This window comes from Mustelus asterias, chromosome 2 (assembly GCF_964213995.1).
Source record: "Mustelus asterias chromosome 2, sMusAst1.hap1.1, whole genome shotgun sequence".
In the NCBI taxonomy this organism is placed as follows: domain Eukaryota; kingdom Metazoa; phylum Chordata; class Chondrichthyes; order Carcharhiniformes; family Triakidae; genus Mustelus; species Mustelus asterias.
Window position 1 is genome coordinate 8,323,599 of NC_135802.1, and position 16,525 is coordinate 8,340,123.

Sequence of the window (16,525 nt, forward strand, 5' to 3'; positions counted from 1 at the left end):
CGCTATCACGTCCAGACACAGTACTTGTCCATCAGATCCACGCTCTCTCCCTTCACCTCCACACACCTGGAGAGGAACGTCAGCAGGGGTTATACATCTGGAAGGTGATAACCCGGTTCCGCTGCGACGGCATTGTGAACAGAGGCTCTGCTGTCAGGATGGAGAGGGGCCCCTGGGTGCCTTTTTCCTTCAACACCGTCAGGAACCTGATGCAGCTGGACAGGCTTCTGAAGCTGACATTAACAAACGGCTGGTTCTTTTACTCTGCCACTCTGTAGAAGTCTGCTGCTTTAAATCCATGTCACTCGAACAGCCCCTTCTTCATGAGGTAACCCCGATCCACAGGCCAGCCTCCTCCTGAAGGCTTCACCCGGACCGTGTTCAGCAGCCCTTGGCCTGTTGCTCTCGGAGCAGCTGCAGTCTTGGCTCTAAACACTAATGCAGTGTTTGGGGCTTACCGCTCCTTGACACCAATTAATGCTGCTCTTCCTGTTTATCACTGGAGGGGTTCTTCTGCTTCCCACTTCTTAGCAGATGTTGCTGGGCTGACTTCTCCCAGAATGCACCAGTGAAGTCCCTCAGCTGCCTCAACCGGACTTGTTTATTATCTAATTCACGATCCACCTCTTTAAAGCAAAACACACAATACAGTTCACTTGGAGCCAAATTAGTTAATTTGGTCCAGAAATCTGTCAAATTAAAAATAAAAATCCATCTCCAATGTATATAAATTCTTAATTGCCAAGTTAGGTATGTAATGAATCTCAGAAAATAGTGTCGTCTCTGCCAGTTAAAAACACAAGAGGTGAAACCGATTCCAATGTGATAACCTCACTGTATCTTCAAAGACGAGGCAGAGGGAAGTGAGCACATGGTTTCCTCCAAACTTTAAATAATCCTGGATTCAAATTGTGAAAGGAAAGGATTTAAAGTTCAAACTGATTATTTCAAACTCCAATTTGTGTACTGACTAAAATTTCAATTTACTTTCCAAAAATTATGTTCAAAGTAACTTCCCATATGTATATCCTCTATCTCTTGAACAACTGTGGCCATTGATTATACTCAAGATTAAGGAATTTCAAATCCCTTCGCTTTGCGTTAATTCAAAATCTCACTTCTGGATTAAACTAAAGGAGGAAGACAGGTACTTTGGCCCAGAAACATAACTGCGCTGAAATATTAATCCCTGCTCCCCCTATGCCTGGCCATTGGAAGATGGATCCTAGTCCCTCTTGCGGACAGGTATCGGGTTACCACCACCTCTGTTTAAGCTAGCTCTGCTGTTGTTTCATCAACTGAAATGTCTGGGTTGTTATTTACATGGCAAATAAGAGGTTCAATTGAGCTTCAGCTGCCTCTTATCGAGCCCACCACTGGGCTGTTAATATTACTTGGCTATTAATTGGAACACCCTCCAAGCATTCCAGTTTAATGACACAAACTGGAGCTGACTCTCTCATTATTTGATTTATTATTGTCACGTGTATCAGTATACAGTGAAAAGTATTGTTTCTTGCGCGCTATGCAAAGTATACTGTACATGGAGAAGGAGAGAGTGCAGAATGTAGTGTTACAGTTATAGCTAGGGTGTAGAGAAAGATCAACTTAATGCAAGGTAAGTCCATTCAAAAGTCTGACAGCAGCAGGGAAGAAGCTGTTGTTGAGTCAGTTGGTACGTGACCTCAAGCTTTTGTATCTTTTTCCTGACGGAAGAAGGTGGAAGAGAGAATGTCCGAGGTGCGTGGGGTCCTTAATGATGCTGGCTGCTTTGTTGAGGCAGCAGGAAGTGTAGACAGTGTCAATGGATGGGAGGCTGGTTTGCGTGGTGGATTGTGCTACATTCATGACCTTTTTAGTTCCTTGCAGTCTTGGGCAGAGCAGGAGCCATACCAAGCTGTGATACAAACAGAAAGAATGCTTTCTATGGTGCATCTGTAAAAGTTGGTGAGAGCCATAAAGGACATGCCAAATTTCCTTGGTCTTCTGAGAAAGTAAACACATTGGTGGGCTTTCCTAACTATAATGTTGGCATGGAGGGACCAGGACAAGTTGGTGATCTGAACACCTAAAAGCCTGAAGCTTTTGACCATTTCTACTTCGTCCCCATTGATGTAGACAGGGGCATGTCCTCCATTATGCTTCCTGAAGTCAATGACTTTTTTTTGTTGACACACATTCATTCAACCATCTCCCTTTATTTATGTAATAAGGCCTCAGAGGTGGAAGTCCCTTGACCAGAATTCCTTTATTTACAAGATCCAACAACACTATACAGAGTGCTCTGTGTGCCAGAGGAACTGACACAGAGCATGGCGCTCCCTGATTGGACCAGCAATTAGGCTCTTTTTTGTTATCAAAGCAATTACAAAAATTGTAATGATGGATGTCAGCGCCATCGGCCGATAGTCATTAAGGCTGCTTGGTTTTTCTTAGGTACCAGGATGATGGTCATCATCTTGAAGCAGATAGGGACCTCAGATTGTTGTAAAGAGTGGGTGAAGATGTCTGTGAATACCCCCGCCAGCTGATCCACGCAGGATCTGAGTGCACGTCTGGGTACCTCATCCGGGCCAGTCGCTTTCCATGGGTTGACCTTCAAGAAAACTGCTCTGACATCTGCAGTGGTGACCCCAGATACAATTACACTATTCAAGAAAAAAAATGCCATCTCAATTACAAATTATAAAGATAACACTTAACAAACAACAACAAACATGTTTAATATTTAACTACAATGGCACTAACAAGGAAGCACCATAACAGGCAGCTGGTATTCTTTGCAAGTTGTCCACAACCCACCTTCAAAGCTGCAGACCACTCGCACCCACAATAGGCCAGCAAGTTTTACCATCAATTAGGCTTCACTCGGGGAGTTCATATTCAAGCAGGCCAACTTCAATTGCCTGATTCACATTCCCACCTCTGCCCCCCTCCCTCCAACGAAAGTCCGAAGAATCCTTGCCGTTTGCCTCACGGGTCTTTTCCTCCGTTGAGCTCCCTTTCCTGGGAGGTGTTTGTTGCAGTCTCGGTCGCACGCGCTCCCCCCCCCCAATGCCCAGACCCAGGAACCCGCGTACTCGCGTACTCGCGTCACCAGGCCCAGCACGAGACAGAGGCATCAACGGGCCCAGTTGATAAAATAGAAGAGGGGCCAGTGTGACTGGGGTAGTGGGGGTCGGGGTTCCATTCTTCCCTCTCCCCCCCCCCCCCCCCCCCCCCTTTTTTTTTTTTTTGTGGTCTTCTGGCCAGGTGGGATGCTGTGCTCTCCCCCCATTGGCAGCCAATGTGGCAGCGGCTGCTGGTGTGGCCTCCCCTTGCGGGAGGCCAGGTGGTACTTGGTTGCGGGGGCTCTGGATGCCGTTGCTCCTGCATAAGTGGGCCTGAAGCAGGGAGCACAGAGGGATTGACACTGCTGGTTAAATACAGGACATGGGGCTCCCTAATTGAGCCATCATTTAGCTCGGCAATCAGGGGCATCTTTCGATGCCAACCGAATAAACCAAAGCAAACTAACTTGGACAACTCAAAGGGCAGCTCCCTCAAAGGAGGGGGAACAGCCCGAAACAAAAAACAGAGCACAAAGGAAACTTAACCACATTTTAATTTGATGTTTTATCGGGGTTTATAATATACCCCAGCCCCTGCGGTGCCCAGCAGGCACGGAAGGCATCAACTGTGCCCATGGACACCACATGCTCCCTCTCTAGGGACACCTGGCTGCGAATATAGCCACAGTAGAGGGGCAGACAGTTTAGGATGGATGACCCCCATCGATCGCCTGCTGCCTGGACCTGTGGATGGTGCACCTCGCCAGGCCCAGGAGCAGGTTCACCAGAAGGTTGTCCTCCTGACCCGCCCCCCTCCGTACCAGGTGCCCATAGATCAGGATCAGTTTGAAGTGCAAACAAAACAGCAATAAAAGGTTTTTGGGGAAACTGAAAAGGGTGTGTAGCCTATAACACACAACATAGACACGGCACTCAGCAGTCGGAGTTTATACTCGAGCAGGCCAACCTCAATTGTCTGATTCAAGTCATCAGCGTTCTTTACAAGTCTCCCATGTGGGACCTTGTCAAAGGCTTCACTGAAATCCATATAAACTGCATTGACTGCACTACGCTCATCTACACACCTGGTCACCTCAGAAAATTCAATCAAATCTGTTAGGCATGATCTCCCTCTGACGAAGCCATGCTGACTATCCCTGATCAAGCTTTGCTTCTCCAAGTGGAGATAGATGCTCTCCTTCAGAAGTTTCTCTAATAGTTTCCCTACCACTGAAGTGAGATTCACTGGTCTGTAGTTCCCTGGTTTATCCCTACAATCCTTCTCAAATAGCGGAACCACATTAGCTATTCCCCAGTCATCTGACACCTCCCCCGTGGCCAGAGAGGAATTGAAAATTTGGGTCAGAGCCCCTGCAATCTCCTCCCCTGCCTCCCAGAGCAGCCTAGGGCACAATTCATCTGGACCTGGAGATTTATCCATTTTCAAGGCTGCCAACATCTCCAATGCTTTGTCCTTTCCTGTGTCAAGAACCTGTCTCTCTCCCTGAATCCCATAACATTGCCTTCATTCTCTTTGGTGAAGCCAGATGTGAAGTATTCGTTCAACCTCCACCCACATATTGTCCCCAATGGGCCCTACTCTTTCCCTGATTATCCTCTTGCCATTGATATACTTATAGACTATCTTGGGATTTTCCCTACTTTTACCAGCCAGAGTTTTCTCATATCCCCCCTTTGCTCCATCCTGCATTTTCTGTAGATTTCCCAACATTTGAGCCCCCCCCACCCCCGGCCATTGCTCTTTTGTAGACTACCCTCCAAGTAGCTGTTCCGTCTACATTGGTCATTTTTACTAAAATCCGCTCTTCAGTCCAAAACGCTTTTTGCAACTTGTCCATTTCTTTGTCCATAACAAGCTTAAATTGTACCATGTTGTGATCACTATCACTCAAATGCTCCCCCATCACCACCTCAAACACCTGCCCGGCTTCATTCCCCAGAATCCGGTCCAACGCAGCTGCTTCCCACTTCTACCTACAAAGGTTCATTCGATACCAAAAGAGAAAATGCTGGAAAATCTCAGGTCTGGCAGCATCTGTAAGGAGAGAAAAGGTGTGAGAGTCCAGATGACCCTTTGTCAAAGCTAAAAGGCATAGAAAGTGGGAGATATTTATACTGCATGGGGAGGGAATGAAAGATGAAACCTTCATTCGATGCCCCCTCCCAAGATATCATCTCTCCTTGCTGCAGTAACTGCTTAACAAATAATGCAATACTCCCTCTCCTCTCTCGCCTGAAGATTCTATCTCCCAGAATCTTGAGTTGCTAATCCTGCCCCTCCCTCAACTATATCTCACACCCATGTGTCAATCATCGCCCTTAACTCATCCGTTTTACCCGCAATACCCGGGGCGGCACGGTAGCACAGTGGTTAGCACTGCTGCTTCACAGCTCCAGGATCCCGGGTTCGATTCCCGGCTCGGGTCACTGTCTGTGTGGAGTTTGCACATTCTCCTCGTGTCTGCGTGGGTTTCCTCCGGGTGCTCCGGTTTCCTCCCACAGTCCAAAGATGTGCGGGTTAGGTTGATTGGCCAGGTTAAAAATTGTCCCTTAGAGTCCTGGGATGCGTAGGTTAGAGGGATTAGTGGGTAAAATATGTGGGGGGAGGGCCTGGGTGGGATTGTGGTCGGTGCAGACTCGATGGGCCGAATGGCCTCCTTCTGCACTGTAGGGTTTCTATGTTTCTTTCTATGTTTCTAATACTCTTGGTTAAAGGAGAGGCCATCCAGCCCGTCCTTACTCCCTTAACTTAATACAGCTGTACCTCCCTCTGACTTGATCGTTTTACTCTATGATTCTGTGCCCTTATTCTAACAGTCTGTGTCCCCTCCCCCTGCTAAATTAGTTTAAACTCCTCCCTAGAGGACTAGCAAAATATCCCACAAGGGTGTTAGTCCTGTTCTAGTTCAGATGCAGACGGTTCCGCTTGTACAGGTCCCACCTTCCCCAGAAATAATCCCAGTGATCCAGGAATCTAAGCCCAGTTCAGGGACGAGGTTTACACATGGAGCACGAACCAATAAAGCCTATCGTCAGAAAATCCTGGATAAACTGAGCAAGTCTGGCAGTATCTGTGGAGAAAGAAACAGTTAAAGTTTTGAGTCCTTATCTATATTTAAAAAACTGACAATGGGAACAAATGTGGTGAACTTTACACTTGGAGGGGATGGGGCAGAACAGACAGCCAATGATAGCTAAGGAGAGATTGACAGATGTCATGGACATGAGACAGTGTTAACAGTGGCAATAGCAGAGAATGTGTTAATAAGAGAACCAAGGTCAGTGCTCCGTGGGAACAAGACTGAACAACGAGACTGATGGCCATGTGGGGTTGGGCTGGGATTGTGTAGGGACTGGTGGTGGCGGCGGCCAGTGGAACTGAATAACAGAAAAGCAAAAGGGGAGACAAGTTGGAGGTGAAACCAGAGTACCCGGAGGAAACCCACGCAGACACGGGGAGAACATGCAAACTCCACACAAGTGACCCAAGCTGGGAATTGAACCTGGTGCTGTGAGGCAGCAGTACTAACCACTGTGCCACCGTGCTGCCCATTTAGGGCCTTAAACAGGAGAAGGTAAATGGGCAGGTGTTGCACAACCTGCGACTTTGCGGTGTTGTGGGAAATTTACCACTTCAGAGTCAGACTTGGAGGTTTCAATAATACAGTTTTATTTCGGACAAAGCTTTGGGAGAAAGCACTGGTACTCCGCAGTACTTGGCAGCTACCTTCTCAACTACACAATGGTAGTTGATCATTTTTAGACCTTTTTAGACAATAGGCAGTACGGACATTAGCCGTTAACACATCGTTACAAGTTGAGTAGACAGATACGGACATCGATAGTTAACACATCGTTACAAACAGACAGATACGGACATGGACAGTTAACATATCATTGTTCATCGAATGGATACATTTATGCAGTTATGTGCTCTATCAATGACTGGTTTCGATATATACATTCAGTGGCTGATCTTGTTACATTTATGTCCCCATTTGTGGCTGACATTATCAGACTCATTGTTCTGGGTCTGCTCTTATCTAAAGTGCCTCAAGCTCTGAACAGCTTCCTGCAGCAATTCAGATACTGCAGGTTTTAACTTTTTGTGTAACTCTGCCAAAAGCCAGTGCCTTTTAATGTCCCTTCCCAGGTAACCATTTTGTGTGCCAGGTAACCATTTTGTGTCCATCACTTTAATTCCACCATAACAGCAGGAAGATGGTGTGGGAAGGGGATGAAGGGTTGGGGGCAATGCAGGAGTGGATCAGGGTGTTGTGGATGGACAGGGGAGGTGATGGCCCAGTGGTATTATTGCAAGACTATTAATACACAAACTCGGCTAATGTTCCGGGGACCCGGGTTCAAATCCCACCACAACGGATGGTGGAATTTGAATTCAATTAAAACAAATCTGGAATTCAGAATCTAATGATTGTCGATTGTCGGAAAAACCCATCTGGTTCACTAATGCCCTTTTTAGGGAAGGAAATCTACCATCCTTACCTGGTCTGGCCGACATGTGACTCCAGAGACACATCAATGTGGTTGACTCAACTGGCCTCAGGAAACTAGGGATGGGCAATAAATGTTGGACCAGCCAGTGACACCCACGAATGAATAAAAAAGCTGTTCCTATGGAATTCTGACAGTGCGGGGTGAGGGGAAGATGTGTTTCATGGCACCATTTGACAAAATGGGAGTTGACAAATGGCAGGGGATTATCCTTTGAATGCGGAGGCTGATGGGGTGAAAAGTTGAAGACATAAGACACACTTTCTTGGTTCTGGGAGGGAGGGAAAGAGTGAAGACAGTATGCGGGAGATAGGCTGGCCTCAGTTAAGTGCCCTGTTTGCATGATTGCTTTTGGAGCCAGTCACATGATTTGATAACATTAGAGTTGGGAGCAGAAGTCGTCAAATTCAGCCCTTCGAGCCTGCTCCGCCATTCAATCAGATCATGGCTGATCTCTCCCTGGTCTCCAATCCACCTCCTCACCTGTTCCCCATATCCCTTTATCCCAATTTTTATTAGAAATATATCTATCTCTCATTCTTGAAACCATTCAATGATTCAGGCTCCACTGCACTGTGTGACAGTGAGTTCCACAAATTCACCACCCTCTGCGAGAAGTAGCTCCTCCTCATCTCCATTTTAAATCTACTGTCTCTCAACCTATACCTGTGACCTCTTGTTCTAGATTTCCCCATAACAGGAAACATAGAAAACTACAGCACAAAACAGGCCCTTCGGCCCCACAAGTTGTGCCGAACATATCCCTACCTTTTAGGCCTACCTATAACCCTCCATCCTATTAAGTCCCATGTACTCATCCAGGAGTCTCATAAAAGACCCTATTGAGTTTGCCTCCACCACCAGTGGCAGCAGCCGATTCCACTCGCCCACAACCCTCTGTGTGAAAAACTTCCCCCTAACATTTCCCCTGTACCTACCCCCCAGCACCTTAAACCTGTGTCCTCTCGTAGCAGCCATTTCCACCCTGGGAAAAAGCCTCTGAGAATCCACCCGATCTATGCCTCTCAACATCTTGTATACCTCTATTAGGTCTCCTCTCATCCTACGTCTCTCCAAGGAGAAAAGACCGAGCTCCCTCAGCCTATCCTCATAAGGCATGCCACTCAATCCAGGCAACATCCTCTTGTAAATCTCCTCTGCACCCTTTCAATCTTTTCCACATCCTTCCTGTAATGAGGCGACCAGAACTGAGCACAGTACTCCAGGTGGGGTCTGACGAGGGTCTTATATAGCTGAATCATTATCCCCGGACTCCTAAACTCAATCCCTCGATTGATAAAGGCCAGCACACCATACGCCGCCTTAACAACCACCTCCACCTGCGGGGTCGATTTTAGAGTCCAATGGACCTTGACTCCAAGGTCCTTCTGATCCTCTACCATACTAAGAGTCTTTCCCTTTATATTGTACTCCTTCATCCCATTCGACCTGCCAAAATGGACCACTACGCATTTATCTGGGTTGAAGTCCATCTTCCATTTCTCCCCCCAGCCTTGCATCCTATCTATGTCCCTCTGTTACTTCTGACATCCCTCCAGACTATCCACAACCCCACCAACCTTCGTGTCGTCGACAAACTTACCAACCCATCCCTCCACTTCCTCATCCAGGTCATTTATGAAAATGACAAACAGCAAGGGTCCCAGAACAGATCCCTGGGGCACGCCACTGGTGACCGACCTCCAATTAGAAAAAGACCCATCTATGCCCACTCTCTGCCTCCTTTGGGCAAGCCAGTTCTGGATCCACAGGGCAGCAGCCCCTTGGATCCCATGCCCTCTCACTTTTTCGAGAAGCCTTGCATGGGGGACCTTATCAAATGCCTTGCTAAAATCCATATAAACCACATCTACCATTTTCCCTTAGTCAATGTGTTTGGTCACATTTTCGAAGAACTCCACCAGGCTCGTAAGGCACGATCTGCCTTTGACAAAGCCATGTTGAGTATTCTTGAGCATACTAAACCCCTCTAAATGCTCATAAATCTTGTCCCTCAGGATCTTCTCCATCAGCTTACCAACCACTGAGGTTAGACTCACCAGTCGGTAATTTCCTAGACTCAATTTACATGAATAATGGTTGGAATGCGAATACTTACAGCTAATCAAGTCTTTAAGAAACAAAACAATGGGAGTGGAGAGAGCATCAAGACAGGCTAAAAAGATGTGTATTGTCTCCAGACAAGACAGCCAGTGAAACTCTGCAGGTCCACGCAACTGTGGGAGTTACAAATAGTGTGACATGAACCCAATATCCCGGTTGAGACCGTCCGCGTGTGTGCGGAACTTGGCTATCAGTTTCTGCTCAGCGACTCTGCGCTGTCGTGTGTCGCGAAGGCCGCCTTGGAGAACGCTTACCCGAATATCAGAGGCCGAATGCCCGTGACCGCTGAAGTGCTCCCCAACAATCACAAGTGCTCGACAATCACCAGGCAAGACTGTTCTCTTCCTGTTGGGGAGCACTTCAGCGGTCACGGGCATTCGGCCTCTGATATTCGGGTAAGCGTTCTCCAAGGCGGCCTTCGCGACACACGACAGCGCAGAGTCGCTGAGCAGAAACTGATAGCCAAGTTCCGCACACACGCGGACGGTCTCAACCGGGATATTGGGTTCATGTCACACTATTTGTAACTCCCACAGTTGCGTGGACCTGCAGAGTTTCACTGGCTGTCTTGTCTGGAGACAATACACATCTTTTTAGCCTGTCTTGATGCTCTCTCCACTCCCATTGTTTTGTTTCTTAAAGACTTGATTAGTTGTAAGTATTCGCATTCCAACCATTATTCATGTAAATTGAGTCTGTGTCTTTATAAGCTCTGTTTGTGAACAGAATTCCCACTCACCTGAAGAAGGGGCTTAGAGCTTCGAAAGCTTGTGTGGCTTTTGCTACCAAATAAACCTGTTGGACTTTAACCTGGTGTTGTTAAACTTCTTACTATATTCTCCTTAACCAGTAGTGCAACTCCCCCCACCCCCTTTACATCCCCCTCTATCCTGCCTGAAACATCTGTATCCTGGAATGTTAAGCTGCCAATCCTTCCCTTAACCAAGTCTCGTACTAGGAACTACGATGTTGTTGCCATTAAAATCCAAGCTCTAAGTTCATCTGTTACCTGTTACACTTTTCGCATTGAAACAAATGCACTTCAGTCCACCACACCCTCTGTGATTAGCAATCCCACCCTGCCTGCTGTTTCTGAGTCTGACTGGCCCGACTCTCTGGTTCCCCTTCAGCTAATTCACCTTTGCTTTGGTTCCCACCCCCCTGTCAAACTAGTTTAAATCCTCCCGTGTGACACTAGCAAACCTCCCGGCCAGAATATTTATGCCCTTCCAGTTTAGATGCAACCCGTCCTCCTTGTACAAGTCCCATCTGCCCCAGAAGAGACCTCAATGGTCCAGATATCTGAAACCCTCCCTCCTACACCAGCTGTTTAGCCACGTGTTGAGCTGCACTATCTTCCTATTCCTAGCCTCACTGGCACCGGGAGTAATCCTGAGATTACAACCCGAGAGGTCCTGCTTTTTAACTTTCTACCTAACTCCCTAAACTGCTGCTGCAGGATCTCATTGCTCTTCCTGCCATGTCGTTAGTACCAATATGTACCACGACCTCTGGCTGTTCACCCTCTCTTCAGAAAGCTTTCTGTCTGTTCAGAGACATCCTGGACCCTGGCACCAGGGAGGCAACAGACCATCCTGGAGTCTCTTTCATGTCCACAGAAACGCCTATCTGCACCCCTAACTATTGCTCTAGTCCTCTTTGTCCCTCCCTGCTTAACAACAGAGCCAGCTGTGGTACCACTGCTTTGGCTGCTGCTGCTGGTATCCCTGATAGCCCATCTTTCCCAACAGTATCCAAAACGGTATACTTGTTAGAGAGGGGGATGACCACAGGGGACTCCTGGACTGACTGCCTGCCCCTTCTAGCGGTCACCCACCTATCTGCCTGCACCTTGGGTGTGACCACGTCTCTAATGCTCCTATCTATGACACTTTCCACCTCCCTCATGCTCCTAAGTGCATCCAACTGCTGCTCCAACCTATCGTTCTATAGTTACCTACTTTTTGCCCCCTCCCTTTTTTTGAATGGGGCATCACAGCGTGTTTCCAATTCACAGGGCCCGTTCCAGAATCCAAGGAATGCACTCACTATCTCTGCTGCCGCCTCCTTTAATACCCTTGGGTACAGGCCATCAGATCCCGGAGACTTATCTGCCTTTAATCCTATTAGTTTATTCAATACCTTCTCCCTGGTGATGGTTATTGCAGCAAGTTCCTCTGCATTAACTGCAGTTCCTGGAAAATGTTTCATTATTCGCTACAGTGAAGACGGGCAAAATATTGGTTGCGTCCCTGCCATCTGTGTTCCCCATTAATACCTCACCAGTATTGTCCTCTCAAGGGCCAACACTTACTTTAGCTATTCTCTTCCTCTTTACAAACTTGTCGGAGTTTTTGGTATTTTTTTTGCTATGTTTTCTGCTAGTTTCCTTTCGTAGTTCACCTTGACTCTTGTTTATTTTTAGTAGCCTTTTGTTGAACCTTTAAAGTTCTCCCAATCCTCCGGCTTACCACTAGCTTTTGCAGTTTGTTACACCCTAGTTTTGCCATTATGTCCTCTTTGACTTCCTTGTTTAGCCGTGGAACGTTTTTCTTCCTTTTACTATTCCTCTTCCCTTCAGGAATGTACTTCAGAACAAAGAAAATTACAGCACAGGAACAGGCCCTTCGGCCCTCCAAGCCTGCACCAACCATGCTGCCCGACTTAACTAAAACCCCCTACCCTTCCGGGGACCATATCCCTCTATTCCCATCCTATTCATGTATTTGTCCAGATGCCCCTTAAAACTCACTATCGTATCGGCTTCCACTACCTCCCCCGGCAATGAGTTCCAGGCACCCACCATCCTCTGTGTTTAAAAAAAAACTTGCCTCGTACATCTCCTTTAAACCTTGCCCCTCGCACCTTAAACTTAGTAAGTGGTCTCACAACACCCGCTTAAAGTCCAACAGGTTTATTTGGTAGCACAAGCTTTCGGAGCACTGCCCCTTCGTCAGGTTAGTGAAGAGTTTGGTTCACAAACAGGGCATATATAGACACAAACTCAATTTACAAGATAATGGTTGGAATGCGAGTCTTAACAGGTAATCAAGTCTTTACAGATGCAGACAATGTGAGTGGAGAGAGGATTAAGCACAGGGTAAAGAGATGTGTATTGTCTCCAGCCAGGACAGTTAGTGAGATTTTGCAAGCCCAGGCAAGTCGTGGGGGTTACAGATAGTGTGACTTGAACCCAAGATCCCGGTTGAGGCTGTCCTCATGTGTACGGAACTTGGCTATCAGTTTCTGCTCAGCGACTCTGTGTTGTTGTGTGTCATGAAGGCAGCCTTGAAGAACACTTACCCGAAGATCAGAGGCTGAATGCCCATGACTGCTGAAGTGTTCCCCAACAGGAAGGGAACACTCCTGCCTGGTGATTGTCAAGCGGTGTCCATTCATCTGTTGTCATAGCGTCTGCATGGTCTCGCCAATGTACCATGCCTTGGGACATCCTTTCCTGCAGCGTATCAGATAGACAACGTTGGCCGAGTCGTAAGAGTATGTGCCGTGTACCTGGTGGATGGTGTTCTCATGTGAGATGATGGCATCTGTGTCGATGATCTGGCATATCTTGCAGAGGTTGCTGTGGCAGGGTTGTGTGGTGTCGTGGTCACTGTTCTCCTGAAGGCTGGGTAGTTTGCTGCAGACAATGGTCTGTTTGAGGTTGTGCGGTTGTTTGAAGGCAAGAAGTAGGGGTGTGGGGACGGCCTTGGTGTTCGTCTTCATCGACGACATGTTGAAGGCTCCGGAGAAGATGTCGTAGCTTCTCTGCTCCGGGGAAGTACTGGACGACGAAGGGTACTCTGTCCCGTGTTTGTCTTCTGAGGAGGTCGGTGCGGTTTTTTGTTGTGGTGCGTCGGAGCTGTCAATCGATGAGTCGAGCGCCATATCCTGTTCTTATGAGGGCATCTTTCAGCGTCTGGAGGTGTCTGTTGCGATCTTCCTCATCTGAGCAGATCCTGTGTATACAGAGGCTTGTCCGTAGGGGATGGCTTCTTTAACGTGTTTAGGGTGGAAGCTGCAGAAGTGGAGCATCATGAGGTTATCCGTGGGCTTGCGGTACAGTGAAGTGCTGAGGTGACCGTCCTTGATGGAGATACATGAGTCCAAGAATGCAACTGATTCTGGAGAGTGGTCCATGGTGAGTCTGATGGTGGGATGGAACTTGTTGATGTCATAGTTGTTTCAGTGATTGTTCACCATGAGTCCAAAGGAAGAAAATGTCATCGTTGTATCTAGTGTATAGCATCGGTTGAAGGTCCCGTGCGGTGAAGAAGTCTTGTTCGAACCTGGTGCATGAGGATGTTGGCATATTGAGGTGCGAATTTGGTCCCCATGGCTGTTCCGTGTGTCTGGATGAAGAACTGGTTGTGAAGGTGAAGACATTGTGGTCCAGGATGAAGCGGATGAGTTGTAGAATTGCATCTGGAGATTGGCAGTTGTCGATGTTGAGTACTGAGGCAGTTGCAACACTGCCGTCGTTGTGGGGGATGCTGGTGTAAGTGCCGAGACATCCATTGTGACGAGGTGTGTTCCTAGTTCAACTGCTCCATGTGTGCTGAGTTTCTGTAAGAAGTCTGTAGTGTCGCGACAGAAGCTGGGGATTCTTTGTACGATGGGTTTCAGGATGCCCTCGACGTAGCCAGAGAGGTTCTCGCATGGTCCCGTTGCCTAATACGATGGTATGGCTGGGTGTGTTGGCCTTGTGTATCTTCGGGAGACAGTAGAGATCTCCAACACGGGGAGTACGTGGGATGAGAGCACGGAGGGTGCTCTGAAGGTCCGGATCAAAGGTCTTGATCAGTCTGTTGAGTTGAAGGGTGTGTTCTTTGGTCGGATCTGCGGGTAACTGTCTGTAGTGTTCCTCGTTGTTCAGTTGTCGGTACACTTCTTTGCAGTAATCCATTCTGTTCAATATGTCGGTGGCCCCTCCTTTGTCTGCTGGTTTGATGACAATGTTGCGGTCGGTCTTGAGAGCGCGGATGGCGTTGCGTTGTGCTTGGTGACGTTCGGGGCTGTCTTGAGTGCAGTTGATGAATCTGGTGTTGATGCACCTCCTGAAGGCTTGGGCATACATGTCAAGGGCAGCAGCCTTCCGGAGGAGTCCAATTCGACTCTTTCCTCTTCGTTTGCTGCACTGCGGATCTCTCTGACGGCTGTTCCGGTTCATTGGCTGTCTCATTGTGTTCGCTGTTGGCCTCTTGGAGTTTGTGGAAGAACTCCCGCAGCCTCATTCGCCTGATGAATTCCTCTGTGTCCGCTGCGAGACTGATGGGGTCTATTTTGGTGGTGGGGCAAAAATTGAGCCCTCGGCTGAGAACTTTGATTTCATCTGGTTGAAGTGTGTAGTCCGACAAGTTGACAATGGACTTCCCTGCAGTGGCACTGTTTTCTACTGTGGTACCAGGACATTTGGTTGTTGCTGGGGATGCCGAGACAATAAATGAATGGACACCGCTCGACAATCACCAGGCAAGAGTGTTCTCTTCCTGTTGGGGAACACTTCAGCAGTCACGGGCATTCAGCCTCTGATCTTCGGGTAAGCGTTCTCCAAGACGGCCTTCACAACACACGACAATGCAGAATCACTGAGCAGAAACTGATAGCCAAGTTCCGCACACATGATGGCCTCAACCGGGATCTTGGGTTCATGTCACACTATCTGTAACCCCCACGACTTACCTGGGCTTGCAAAATCTCACTAACTGTCCTGGCTGAAGATAATACACATCTCTTTAACCTGTGCTTAACCCTCTCTCCACACTCTCATTATCTGCACCTGTAAAGACTTGATTACCTGTTAAGACTCCCATTTCAACCATTATCTTGTAATTGAGTTTTTGTCTATATATGCCCTGTTTGTGAACCAAACTCTTCACTAACCTGATGAAGGGGCAATGCTCCGAAAGCTCGTGCTACCAAATAAACCTGTTGGACTTTAACCTGGTGTTGTGAGACTACTTACTATGCCTACGCCCGTCCAATGCCAGCAACTCCACATCATGACCTTAAACTTGTGCCCCCTAGTAATTGACTCTTCCATCCTGGGGAAAAAGCATCTGACTATCCACCCTGTCCATGCCCCTCATAACCTTGTAGACTTCTATCAGGTCGTCCCTCAACTCTGTCATTCCAGTGAGAACAAACTAGTTTCTCCAACCTCCCCTCATAGCTAATGCCCTCCATACCAGGCAACATCTTGGTAAATCTTTTCTTTACCCTCTCCAAAGCCTCCATATCCTTCTGGTAGGGTGGTAACCAGAATTGAACACTATATTCCAAGAGCAGCCTAACTAAGGTTCTATAAAGCTGCAACATGACTTGCCAATTTTTAAACTCAATGCCCCGGCCGATGAAGGCAAGCATGCCGTATGCCTTCTTGACTACCTTCTCCACCTGCATTGCAACTTTCAGTGACCTGTGTACCTGTACACCCAGATCCCTTTGCCTATCAATACTCTTAAGGGCTCTGCCATTTACTGTATATTTCCCATCTGTATTAGACCTTCCAAAATGCATTACCTCACATTTGTTCGGATTAAACTCCATCTGCCATCTCTCCACCCAAGTCTCCAACTAATCTATATCCTGCTGTATCCTCAGATGGTCCTCATCGCTATCTGCAAATCCACCAACTGTTGTCGTCCGCAAACTTACTAATCAATTCCGTTACATTTTCCTCCAAATCATTTATATACACTACAAACAGCAACGGTCTTAGTCTGCCATGAGAGACCTTGCCAAAGGCCTTACTGAAGTCCATGTAGACAACATCCACTGCCCTATCTTCGTCAGCCATCTTCGTCACTTCCTTG

General features: G+C 47.6%; 1 protein-coding gene across 2 annotated transcripts in view; it reads right to left on the bottom strand.

The window, feature by feature from the left end:
• Positions 1–2,180: 2,180 nt before the first annotated feature.
• Positions 2,181–16,525, bottom strand: part of LOC144505152 (leucine-rich repeat-containing protein 14-like) — a 65,564-nt gene continuing 51,219 nt past the window's right edge. The window contains exons 5-6 of one of the 2 annotated variants that reach the window (XM_078231090.1): positions 6,089–6,142; positions 2,231–2,648 (exon numbers count right to left, since the gene is read on the bottom strand). In XM_078231090.1, coding sequence (XP_078087216.1) covers positions 2,390–2,648; positions 6,089–6,142 — 313 coding nt within the window. In that variant the 3' untranslated portion in view covers positions 2,231–2,389. Of the gene's footprint in view, positions 2,649–6,088; positions 6,143–16,525 lie in introns of both variants that reach the window. The other variant, XM_078231100.1, reaches the window with a different exon arrangement.